This window comes from Gymnoscopelus braueri (assembly GCF_963280865.1).
Source record: "Gymnoscopelus braueri genome assembly, chromosome: 20".
NCBI classification, from domain to species: Eukaryota; Metazoa; Chordata; class Actinopteri; order Myctophiformes; family Myctophidae; genus Gymnoscopelus; species Gymnoscopelus braueri.
This window is the reverse complement of record NC_137622.1, coordinates 42,958,191-42,971,308: the sequence shown is the minus strand read 5'-3', so window position 1 is coordinate 42,971,308 and position 13,118 is coordinate 42,958,191. Positions and strand designations below refer to the sequence as shown.

Genomic DNA, 13,118 nt, shown 5'->3' with positions numbered 1-13,118 from the left:
GATGCAAGTAGCTTGAAACTGGATGCATGAAGCTTGCCTCTGAAAACCAGTGGTGGCAAAAGTACTCACACACAGGTAAAAGTATCAATACTGCAATGTAGAAATACTCTGTTACAAGTAAAAGTCCGGAATTAAAAATGTACTTGAGGAAAAGTACAAAAATATTGGTATCAAAATGTACTTTAAGTACGAAAAGTAGTCATTGTGCAGAATGTCCTGTTTCACAACTTTCCAAATGTATAAAAACCTTTTGAAAATAGCAGATCTACAAGCTCACAATGCGCCGCATCGCGACGCATTGTGAGCTTGTAGATCGGCTGGTTTTTTTTGTAGATCGGCTGTTTTCAAATGGCCGAAATGTATATAGGACTGAAGTGGTTAATGTATGTTTTGTAATAATAATCAAAATCTACAAAGTAACTAGTAACTAGTAACTAGTAACTAGTAAAAGTAAAGTTTTCAAATAATTATTGTGGAGTAAAAGTGTAATATTTGTCTCAGGGATGTAGTGGAGTAGAAATAAAAGTACTGAAAATTGGAAATACTCCAGTAAAGTAAAAGTACCTCAAAATTATTTAAGTACAGTACTTGAGTAAATGTTTAAAAAGTGTGTTACTTTACACCACTGATAGCCACACCCTAGTGTTACTGAGTAATAGAATACTCGTGTTATAATGATACAGTCTACGTATACATGCAAGTAGACTATATCAGAGTCAGTGTTTGTACGGTATTGTATTGATACTCCATTGTTACTCCAGACTCAGAGTTATTAGTCTATTGACCAAGCAGAGCGACCAACTATTGTGTGCCTCATATATCCACACGGAGAGGAAGGGAATGAGAAAGAGATGGACAGGGAAGAGTGGAGGCTGTGAAGGGTTAACAGCTTGCTACCAGGGAGGAGTTTCTCTGTGAATCTAAAGAGGAAGTTAAACGGTGAGATTAGTTTTGTGGCAGCGTACACACTTTCAACAAACCTTCGTTATACAGGATTTACAGAAATACTGAGAACTTAAAGACAGGTGAGTAGCCTACAGCAGATAAGGGTGTATTATTCATTAACCAGGAATAAAACGTAGGATATATACATTGTATTATTTTATTTTTTATATTCTTTGAAATTCCCCATGTTAGTCTTTCAATTGGTAGAATGACACATTTGTATTGATTTCTATTCCAATACAGTCCAGATAAGATTTATAATAATGAATCAATAATCATTAAGCTATGAGAAGGAGCATTCATGAACTTCCTGCATAATCTGATACTTTAACCGTTCTCAGTGTGTAGAAATGGCGTCTGCCAGCAGTCTCCTGTCTGAAGAGCAGTTCATGTGTTCTATCTGTCTGGACGTGTTTGCTGATCCAGTCACCACTCCATGTGGACACAACTACTGCAAAACCTGCATCACATAACACTGGGACAGCACTGATGTGTGTAAGTGTCCACTCTGTAACAAAACCTTCTATAGAAGACCAGATGTCTTTGTCAATACTTTCATTTCTGAGATGGCTGATCAGTTCAGGAAGTCACTGCAGCTGAAAATTAATTCCAACACACACCAAGAACCAGCTGAACCAGATGAAGTGTCCTGTGACGTCTGTACTGAGACCAAGCTCAAGGCCCTGAAGTCCTGCTTGGTGTGTCTGACCTCCTACTGTGGGACTCACCTGGAGCCTCATCAGAGAGTCACAGCATTAAAACGACACAAACTAATCGACCCCGTAAAGAACCTGGAAGATGTTATGTGTAAGAAACATGACAGACCACTGGAGCTGTTCTGTAAGACTGACCAGATGTGTGTTTGTCAGTTCTGTGCCGTGTCAGACCACAAGTCACATCACATTGTATCTCTGAAAGAGGAATTTGAAGCTAAGAAGGCTGAGCTGGGAAAGACAGAGGCTAAAGTTCAGCAGATGATCCAGACGAGGCAACTGAAGATTCAGGAGGTCAAACACTCAGCACAGCTCAGCAAGAAAGTTGCAGACACAGAGATAGCAGACAGTGTGCAGCTCTACACTGCTCTGATCGGCTGTATTCAAAGGAGCCAGGGTATGCTCGTTGATGTCATCGAAGAGAAGCAGAAAACAACAGAGAAAGAGGCTGAAGGCCTCGTTAAAGAGTTGCAACAGGAAATCGCTGAGTTAAAGAAGAGAAGCTCTGATCTGAAGCAGCTCTCACAATCTGAATACCACCTCCACCTGCTCCAAAACATCACATCCATCAACAGCCCTCCACCCACCAAGGACTGGACAAAGGTCAACGTCCATCAGTCTTCATATGGGGAGACTGTGAGAACAGCTGTGGCTCAGCTGGTAAATACACTCAGTAAAGAGATGGAGAAGAAGCTGTGTGGTGCTAAGCTGAGGATTGTCCAGCAACGTGCAGTGGATGCCCCTGGTTCAATCAGCCAAATGCCTGTTCCAATCCCCTTCCATGACTGTTGTGACCTTTCCCACCCAGACCCCCAGTTTACCTGTTTCACCTGCTGGGTCTTCCACTCTGGTGCCTGTAGAGGGGTAGACTACTGTCTAAAGTATCATGAGATCCGCCAACTAAGGGTCTGCCCATGCGGAAAGCCGTGCTCCAGAAAGCCTCTCATCTTGTGTAGGTATTGTGGAACAGAGTATTGTAATCTTTGTTGGTATAGGAATCCCATTGCATGCACCTGTGGCCAACCATTTGACAAGTCATGCTCATTGTGAATTGCACTTAACAGGCACATGTATCAATATCGGTTAATTAAGTCCACACACAGATATCAAAATTGCATCCTACATGTGGGCGATATGTAACATAAATCAAAAGTGTAAATGTTGCCTTGCATTTAAAAATACATATAAGGTTTTACTATGAGGTTTAGGTTAAAGGGACGAGAAAGTGACGTTTAGGAGTGGTCCATCAACAGGAAGAGAAATATTCCACCTAACCCCAACAATAATGGAAATGATTATAGTCCTGCTACTGATCCTCTTGTCCTCCTCCCTGTGAGAGAGAAGCTCCAGAAAGTGGGAGTGTTTGTGGATTATGAGGAGGGTGTGGTCTCCTTTTATGATGTGGAGTCATACAAAATCATACAAATTCATATTTCTTGCCACCCATTTGTAGAACTGTCTTGATATAATCCAAAGCGGGTTGATTTATGGCTGCAGTTTGTTTGATTATGAATAATATTATTGATCAAAGTTTCAACTAAAATGAGTAAATCAAAACAAAACAAGCACAGGATCCAGGATCAAATCAAGTCAAAACAAAATAATTAAAAACAAAGTATTTAGTTTGTCAATCAATCTGCGGTGTGTGTGTGCGCGTGCGAGCGGTTGAAAATCTTTCACACACACACAGCAACTGTGACGTCTACACATAAAACGTTTTGTTCTACCCCGGGGTATCTCAAAAACTAAGGCTCTGAGGGTTTACTATATATCATGCAGTCAAACCTGGATTTTAACAGTCACATTAGTACTGTCACCTTTAAGAATATAATAGAGGATTTGTGTTTTCTGTCTTGAGTTAATTGTTTCCTGGAGATATAGGTGTTTGAACATCTTTTTTTCTTCCTTTTTACTGAATTGAAATGTCCTCTATGTTTCTTTTGCTTTACTGTTACATGTAAAGCACTTTGAGTTGCCTTGTTGTTAAAATGTGATTTAAAAATAAACTTGCCTTGCCTAAAGATTGAAATATTATAGCCTATACATTTGTTTTATTATTATCTATATAGCCACTAAAATAGATGCCAGACGCTACTCTCCTCAATCCAAACATAGGCTATATTGCCTAAATATTTACGGGTATTTTTTGTTGTTGTCTTATTTGTTTTTTGTTGTTGTCTTTATGCTCAATATTAATAAAATCCACGAGCTCAATGAATGTGGATGATTGTGTGCAGTGGTGGAAGAAGTACTCCATATATTTTACTTAAGTAAAAGTAGCAATGCCACAATATAAAAATACTCTGTTACAGTATATACTCTGTCTTAATACTCTGTTAAAGTATTAAGGGTGTTCAAAATATTACCAAAAGTATTGGCATCAAAATGTACTTAAAGTACAAAAAGTAAAAGTACTAAAATGTTTAAAAATAGCAGATCTACAAGTTCACAATGCGACGCGTTGTGAGCTTGTAAATCGGCTATTTTCAAATAGCCTAGGTATAAAATAGGACTGATTAATATATGTTTTATTATATAATAATGTATATCTGCAAAGTAACTAGTAACTCAAGTTTTCAAATAATTGTAGTGGAGTAAAAGTACAATATTTGCCTCTGAGATGTAGTGAAGTAGAAGTAAAAAGTATTGAAATTTGGAAATACTCCTAAAAGTAAAAGTACAGTACTTGAGTAAATGAACTTTCTGGTGCGCAACACCGCGGTACGAACGAACGTACCATAATAAACCCAGCCAGACAGCTAGGGGCGTGACCATGGGGAAGATTGACCAATCACAGGCCGTCAACACTGTCTGTGACGTCAGCCATGGTTCACACGACGGTTGTCTGTCACGACCGTCATGGATTAACTTCAACCTGGTGTTTGCACTGTCTCCCTTTTTAGCCCGTACATCTACATAAACGTTCAAATTTCGAATATAAAGTGCTTACCCTATGGCGACAGATGTTTCAATTATGTACGGGTTCACAGAATTACCCATATCTTTCGTATTGTTAATTAAAAAAAGCATTTTAATCCCATCATGGCCATTTTATCATAAGAGTTATAATACATCTGACACTGCAATACACGTCCCAACCAATAGGGTCAAATCGTTGAAAGCAAGTGGAGGAAATACGAAGAAAATGGCCACTAATTGGATTAAAACATGTTTTATTGAATAGTACGGAACATACTGTTACTTTTGAGGACCCGTAAAGTATTGTAACATTTGTGGGCATATGGGTAAGCAGTTTATATTTGAAATGTGAACGGTTATGTAGATGTACGGATCAAAGAGACAGACAGCGCAAACACCAGGTTGAAGTTCCATCCATGACAGTCCAGTCATGTATCAGAGGCTGTACTGTGACGTAGTGGATGTAAACAAACACAGAGCAGCGGCCATTATCCAGACTGGAGACAACAAACCTCTTTCTCCTCTAAGCAGCGGATGGTTCATACAGCAGGTATGTGAATATATGTATTTATATGTTTATTTAAATTAATAGAATTAATACACAGATTTTGAAGGTTTGCTGAATGTTGAACCCTGTTCTTTGTTGTGTTTTTGTAGCTTTTAGTTTAGTTTAGTTTGTGTCAAACATGTTGTTGTTCCTCCAGCCTATTGTCTGAGTCCATGCTCCACCATATACTGTAATAATATATTTAAATATAATATATACAATAACCTATTGTCTCTGTGTCCATGCTCACTATAAATATATAATATCACCATAATAATCACTATAATAATAACCTTAATGTTCAAAAAGATAAATAAACATTATAGCAGTTTAAGGTTTTTGTTGAACAAAACCATTAGTTTTTTGTTTTGTACATTACCAACATTCCAGTTTATTGTATAATTGTAATTTAGTAATCAGTGTCTGTCTGTCTGTCTGTCTGTCTGTCTGTCTGTCTGTCTGTCTGTCTGTATACATTACATCATATATTACTATGATGTAACTCATTCATAAAGTACAAGCAGCAACAATGTGTTCCACAGGCTGTGATAACAATAGCAGTGATGTAACAATGAGATATAATACCAGTGGTGGTGGAAAAAGTACACTACTCACATGTTTTTACTCACACTCAAATTTTCTTGAGTAAAAGTACAAAAGTATTGGTATCAAAATGTACTTAAAGTACCAAAAGTAGAAAGTACTCATTATGCAGAATGTCCCATTTCACCAGTTTTCAAATGTATGAAATGTATAAAAAATACTTTTGAAAATAGCAGATCTACAAGCTCACAATGCGTACCGTCGCGACATATTGTGAGCTTGTAGATCGGCTATTTTCAAATAGCCAATGTTTAAATAGGGCAAAGTGGTCAATATGTGTTTTGTAATAATAATCCAAATCAACAAAGTAACGTGGAGAAAAAGTATAATACTTGGATCCAAGATGTAGTGGAGTAGAAGTAAAAGCACTGGAAATTGGAAATACTCAAGTAAATTACAAATACCTCAACATTTTACAACAATGTGTTCCATAGACTGTGCTAACGCTAGCAGTGATGTAACAATGATAAATAATACAAATACTGTGATGACTTGATTATTTTTGATTGATTGATTGGATTGATTGAATACTTTATTAGTCAGAAATGTAAAAGAGCATGGAGGTACAGTCAGACATTAAGGCTACAAGGATAACACAAAAAGGCCCTGGGGACTTGTTTCCATTGTGGTCCTATGTACTCAATTCATTAACACAGCATAAACTATTGTGGCTGTTGGTCACTTTGGACTGGAGAAGTAGTTAGCCAGGTATGAGGGTATTGAGGGCTCTGTCTCTTTGACCAATGAAGCATTCATCAAAATATTACTGTTAATGAAACATCATGTGAATTCTCCAGAAGGGAGAAGAGGAGTCTGGGACGCGTGTGGAGCGTTGTCCCGGATGTTTTACTATCTCTGTGTGACTGTCATGGAGTGAAACGACAGACCCCACTATCTCTGTGTCATTACAGAAAGCTTGTTCAGAGGAGAGAGATGAAAGACCCCAGTCGCAGCAGCAGCAGCAACATGACCTTCAGCAACGACATCATCCTGACCAACCAGTTCAACATGGAGGACAACCCCTTCGCCGAGTACATGTGGATGGAGAACGAAGAGGAGTTCAATAGACAGGTTAGTAATAATAATAATAATAATAATAATAATAATAATAATAATAACAATAGTGAAGAAATATTATACCAGGTTGCTTATTTCTCTCACTAAACATGGCAACATTTTTAGATCCCATATGGTTGCTTATTTCTCTCACTAAACATGGCAACATTTAAAGGCCAAATGAGGAACAGCACCACAGTTCATAAAGATACATACAGTGGCCGAACACAGTATTGCGGGTCGTTTTTAGATCCCATATTCTGAGAGGACATTGAGCCCTCATTGGCTAAAGGACCAGCCAATGAGCAAAAGTCAGGACTAGCAAACAAGAAAGGACTAGCGAGTGTAGATATAGACCAGGTTTGGCAACCTGGTAAAAATGTATTTATATGTAACCCCGCCCCCTTCTGCCCATTTAAAAAGTAAATGTAAAATCAATATATAAATATACAGTATATATATATATATATTTATATAAACTGGTACCCATTAGTTCTCAGTCCACTGTCCCCGTTACCTTTGGCTCATTACATGGTCAGGCTACAGCAGCTGTGATCTCCAGTTTGGTGTTAATTATAGAGTGTTGTGGTGACCTCCACCAGAGGTCATGGCAACAGCTTTTGATTGGAACACTTTTATGTGTAACACTGACACAAAACGTGTGTCCACTGCAGTGGTGGAAAGTAACTAAGCACATTTACTTAAGTACTGTACTTAAGTACAATGTTGAGGTATTTGTACTTTACTTATTTGTATTTCCAATACTTTTACTTCTACTCCACTACATCTCAGAGGCAAATATTGTACTTTTACTCCACTACAATTATTTGAAAACTTTAGTTACTAGTTACTTTGCAGATGTAAATTATGATATAATGAATCATACATTAACCACTTTAGCCCTATTTTATACCTAGGCTATTTGGAAATAGCTGATCTACAAGCTCGCGTTGTGACCTTGTAGATCTGCTATTTTCAAATATTTTAGTACTTTTACTTTTGGTACTTTAAGTACATTTTGATACCAATACTTTTGTACTTTTACTCAAGTCAATTTTGAATTATGGACTATTACTTGTAACAGAGAACTTCTAAATTGCAGTATTGATACTTTTACTTAACGTAAAACATTTGAGTACTTTTTCCACCACTGGTCCACCCACTGCCACTCTCTCAAATCTATCCTGAGCACAAGGCAGGAGGTGGGCGGGTGCGCCCCGAGGCATGCTGGGAAGTCCCTCCCCCTGTCCAATGAATGCACACCCTGGCCTCTGGCTGGGAGGGACACTACAGCAGTGTTTCCTGATACATATAAATGATGTTTAGTGGTGTCTCACTATATATAGTCCATTAGGTTTTATACTGTTAGTCAGTGACTGGTGGGGATTCCACTATAGCAGTGGTTCTCAACCAGTGGTCCGGGGACCACCAGTGGTCCTTGAGGGAGTACCAGGGGGTCCCCAGTGAAATGAGTCAACATAGCGTCACAATCATTTTTAACCACTTAGCTTTGGCTATTCAAAAATAGCAGATCTACAAGCTCATAGCGCGGCACAAGAGTGCCGCGCTATGAGCTTGTAGATCTGCTATTTTTTGAAAAACCTTGAAAAAGTGTGCATATCTTTGAATATATATTTTTTTTAAAGCGAAAATTAACTCATATCTTTGCTTCTGGGGGTCCCTAGCAGAAAACATTTTCAATTGGGGGTCCGCGGCCAAATGTATATCAATTTAGGGGTCCTGAAAAAGTGACCCCCAGGGGTCTTTGGAGGGGGGGGGGGGTCTAGGGAGCACGTCACTTCTCACAGTCACTTCGTGCCACGCTACGAGCTTGTACATCTGCTTTTTTTGGGGGGGAAAATCTCTAAAACATTTTTGGAAAATCTAACTCAAATCTTCTCTTCTGGGGGTCCCTGGCACAAGACCTTTTCAAAAGGGGGTCCGGGGCCAATTATATATACACTATAGGGCATAGCCATGGTGGCCATTTTCTAGTTCCACTCAAAAATAGTCCATGCATTTAGAGATTTCCAAAAATATTTATATCAATTATTTTAGAAAAAATATATAATTATATGATATACTATATTTAATAAATACCCTTTGTTTTGCCATTTTCATATTTTTTCACAGAATCAAATGTTTTATGGTCATGATTCACCAGGACCCTGGATGACTTGATTCTAGGCTTAAAATAGTTGATGTAAATATTTTTGGAAATCTCTATGGGAAAAATGCATTGGCTTTTTTGGAGTGGAACCAGACAATGGCCACCACTGCTATGTGCCCTATTCAATTATATATATATATATAATAGGGCATATATATAATATGCCCTATTCAATTTGGGGGTCGTTGACTTGAAAAAGTTTGAGAACCACTGATTACCACTGAATGTTGGTTGTGCTTGGCAGCTTCCCAGTAGAAGACTGCCCCCCCCCCCCCACCCACCCACACACACACACACACACACACACACACACACACACACACACACACACACACACACACACACACACACACACACACACACACATGAATGAAGTATTCAGAACAGTATGAATGTATGTGGTTGCCAGGTTGAGGAGGACTTCATGTATATATGTGTGTGTGTGTGTGTGTGTGTGTGTGTGTGTGTGTGTGTGTGTGTGTGTGTGTGTGTGTGTGTGTGTGTGTGTGTGTGTGTGTGTGTGTGTGTGTGTGTGTGTGTGTGTGTGTGTGTGTGTGTGTGTGTGTGTGTGTGTGTGTGTGTGTGTGTGCGTGCGTGCGTGCGTGCGTGCGTGCGTGCGTGCGTGCGTGCGTGCGTGCGTGCGTGCGTGCGTGCGTGCGTGTGTGTGGTTGCCAGGTTGAGGAGGAGCTGTGGGAGGAGGACTTCATTGAGCGGTGCTTCCAGGAGATGCTGGAGGAGGAGGAGCTGTTGGAGTGGTTCATCCCTTCCAGAGACCTGCCCTCCTCCTACTCCTCCTCCTCCTACTCCTCCTCTCAGGCCGTCAGCCAGCTGCAGGAGCAGATCAACCTGCTGGTGCTGGGAGGAGGAGGAGGAGGAGGAGCAGACCAGGAGCCCGTGGTGAGAGTTCTACACTTTATGATTTATGAGAAGCAACAAAAAAAAAGAACTAAAGAATCCCTCATCACTCTGTCTCCATCGTGTGTCATTTTAAGATTTCTTTGGCTATTCACAAACAGCAGATATACAAGCTCATAGAGCGGCACTAGTATTTTTGAAAAAATGGGGTCCGCAGACAAATACGTATAATTTTGGGGGTCCTTGACATGGAAAAGTTTGAGAACCACTGATATTATATCAACAAGTGTTTCAGAAAACTGTTAGGATTTAGAAGACAATTGTAGAATCCCCCCGAAGCAAAGATTTGAGTTACAAACGTTGGCTTTAAAAATACATATATATTCAAAGATTTGCACATAAAAAAAATCAGGTGCCGCGCTATGAGCTTGTAGATCTGCTATTTTTGAATAGCCAAAGACATCTAAAAATGAGTACCTCTAGTATTTAAGGCAGAATTGACCATGACGAGGCATTTAGCAGAGATGAGGCTCTTATCCAGAACCGTTCACAGAACTAGTGCAAGATCACAGTAAACGGCATCATGACAGCCCGTCAAATGACAGGGTGTGAGGTCATCATGTACTGTACTCAGAAGGTGCAGAGAAACGTACTGTAGGGAGTCAGTTCTTACTGAAGGGTGTCATTCCACAGCCTGGGAGCCAGAGAGAGAAGAGTGTTGTTGTACTGAATCCTTACCATTTACAATGTAGGCATTTAGCAGATAGTCTCTTAATCCAGAGCAATTTACAGTAAAGAAGTAATCCTTTTCAATCAAACATTAGCCAGCGATAATATCGAAATTATTATAATGATCATAATTACACATATATATATATATATATATATATATATATATATATATATAAAGAATTGTATTTGTTGTAATTGTAATTTTTTTGTAAAACAGTTAGGATTTAGAAAACATTTTTAGAATCGGCCTCGGGTCTTAATGGGTTAAGTGGACAAAATGAACACTGTTACTGTATATAATGTGATGGTATTTGTCCTGTTTGTGACCCAGGTGAACGGTAACCTGAGCCCCAACGCAGAGGAGTTCACTCCAGCCGTCCAGAAGCACATGGTGTGACCACGACCATGATGAAGAAGAAGATGAAGAGGATGAAGAAGAAGACCTGAGCAGAGTCACATGTCTGTCTGTTGAACTCGTCACTTTAGGCTGGGTGTCTGTTGCCAAAGTTTATCCTCCGCTAGCCTTCTGCATGTTGGACCAGTCAGTCTGTCAGTCAGTCAGTCAGTCTGTCTGTCTGTCTGTCTGTCTGTCTGTCTGGTTGGTTGGCTGGTTCAATAGATCAGTGGTTCTCAACCTTTTTAAGGTCGTGGACCCCCCCGAACTGGGGACCCCCCCCCCACCCTGATAAACACTTGGAATTGTAGCAGTTGAGGCAGAATTACATTTTGTTGGGACTCGGTTGCGTGATTCCCCCAAACCTAGAACCTAAACCTATAGGCGTTTGGTATGTCGCCACTCGGTTCCACAGAAATACGTTTCGAAAAATTGCCGATCTACAAGCTCTCACAACGCCTCGCAACGCAAGGCGTTGTGAGCTTGTAGATCGGCCTCTTTCTTAGATTATTTGACAGTTTGCCCAATGTTTGACCATTTAGTATAGTTTGTTAGTTACTTCTGATGCGGTGATGGTCTTTTTCTTACCTTCTTATTTTTGTAATTAAAAAGGTCTTAAAAGTCCTTAAACCCATTAAGACCTGGAACACATCTGTGTCACTTTAGATTTCTTTGGCTATTCAAAAATAGCAGATCTACAAGCTCATAGCGCGGCACCGAGTGCCGCGCTATGAGCTTGTATATCTGCTATTTTTGAAAAATCTTGAAAATATGTTTTTTTGATTTTTTTTTTCAAAAACTGTTTCGATTTAGAAAACATTTTAAGAACCGCCTCAGGTCTTAATGGGTTAAGTTGTCACTTCACTGTTCCCCCCCCCCCCACTCAAATTCATGTGGGGACCCCCGGGGACCCCCTGGGGGTCTCGACCCACAGGTTGAGAACCACTGCATTAGAACATGTTTGTTGTATAACTGTTTTTGAATGTATTATCAGGTCACAGGATTTATGTGGATTTGTTTTTGCACTTTTATTTAACTTTGTATGTATCTTTTTTAGTTGTTTTGTTGTTGTTTATTTTTTATTTTGTGCATCGGTGTGTTCGTTGTTTTTTCCAGTGTTTTTTTGGGTTGAGTTCCTGTGTTGCTCCTTGACTTCCTGAAACTAACAGGAAACGTGTAAATGGCTTCTTTTTTAGGTTTGGTTTCCTGTTCTCCCTCCCAGCCTGTGTTTTGTTTTGTTGTTTTTTCTAAGTGCACAGAAGTTCTGTATAGAAATCAAATAAAAGAGAAAAAATTGTAAAAAAAAAATATTTTTCTTAAAACTATTTGAAAATAAATGTTTATGGACAAAAAACAACGTTATTTGGTGTGCTTTCTGTTCATGTCAAAGGACAACTTGCCGATGTTGTGAGTGAGGAGGACATGTGAACATCTGACATGATTCTTCCTAGAGTTACCAATACCAGTATCGGCAAAAGGTGCCGATACTGCCTGATGCGACGTCATTTACAGTAATTACATTACATTACAGTCATTTAGCAGACGCTTTCATCCAAAGCGACTTACAATAAGTGCATTCAACATAGGTAGGGAACGAAACTACTAATCACCAGAAGTCCTAAGTGCATTCTCTTCTAAAACAAGCAACTAAGAGTATACCTAGCGCTAAGGTAAACGTGCAATATATCAGCTACCTACTGTCTTAAACAAATGAGACAAATTGGAAAATCAAATGAGCAAGAGCTAAAACAAATAAGTGTATCAAATAAACAAGATCCAATAAAACAAGAGCTCATACAAAATAATTGGGTGGATTTTCAGCCTGCGGTGAAAGATGGGCAGTGACTCTGCTGTCCTGACATCAGTGGGGAGTTCATTCCACCAATGTGCGGCCAGAACAGAGAAAAGCCCTGACCGTGTAGATCGGCCAGAAGGACCTCTGTAGCCTCTGTAGCCAGATGGATCTCTGAGCGAGTAAACACTTATGTTGTAGTTCAGCTAATGTTGCACCACTGTTTTATACTTTCTTGTACTGTTTACATTATTATTTTACTAACTTGTAGCTGGACGTTAACAGTAATGGTATTCATATTTATTCCTATATCCGTGGTTCTCAAACCTCAAACCTTATAATAAATGTGATGTGAGAGTGTGGTCTTCTAGCCAACACCAACTCAGGACTCC

The 13,118-nt window shown here is 39.4% G+C and overlaps 2 protein-coding genes across 3 annotated transcripts; both read left to right on the top strand.

The window, feature by feature from the left end:
- Nucleotides 1–1,371: 1,371 nt before the first annotated feature.
- LOC308076498 (E3 ubiquitin-protein ligase TRIM47-like) lies at nucleotides 1,372–3,864 on the top strand. The gene has a single exon (XM_080416821.1). The coding sequence runs from the start codon at nucleotides 1,512–1,514 to the stop codon at nucleotides 2,706–2,708; it is 1,197 nt and encodes a 398-aa protein (XP_080272947.1). The 5' UTR covers nucleotides 1,372–1,511; the 3' UTR covers nucleotides 2,709–3,864.
- Nucleotides 3,865–5,055: 1,191 nt separating this feature from the next.
- Nucleotides 5,056–11,635, top strand: LOC308076513 (polyadenylate-binding protein-interacting protein 2-like). 2 transcript variants are annotated; one of them, XM_080416844.1, is made up of 4 exons: nucleotides 5,056–5,127; nucleotides 6,639–6,798; nucleotides 9,629–9,850; nucleotides 10,872–11,635. In XM_080416844.1, exons 2-4 carry the CDS (start codon nucleotides 6,661–6,663, stop codon nucleotides 10,935–10,937), a joined length of 426 nt encoding a protein of 141 aa, XP_080272970.1. In that variant the 5' UTR covers nucleotides 5,056–5,127; nucleotides 6,639–6,660; the 3' UTR covers nucleotides 10,938–11,635. The 2 variants fall into 2 exon arrangements, with proteins under 2 accessions (XP_080272970.1, XP_080272969.1); XM_080416843.1 differs by having other exon boundaries at nucleotides 5,066–5,131.
- Nucleotides 11,636–13,118: the final 1,483 nt, after the last annotated feature.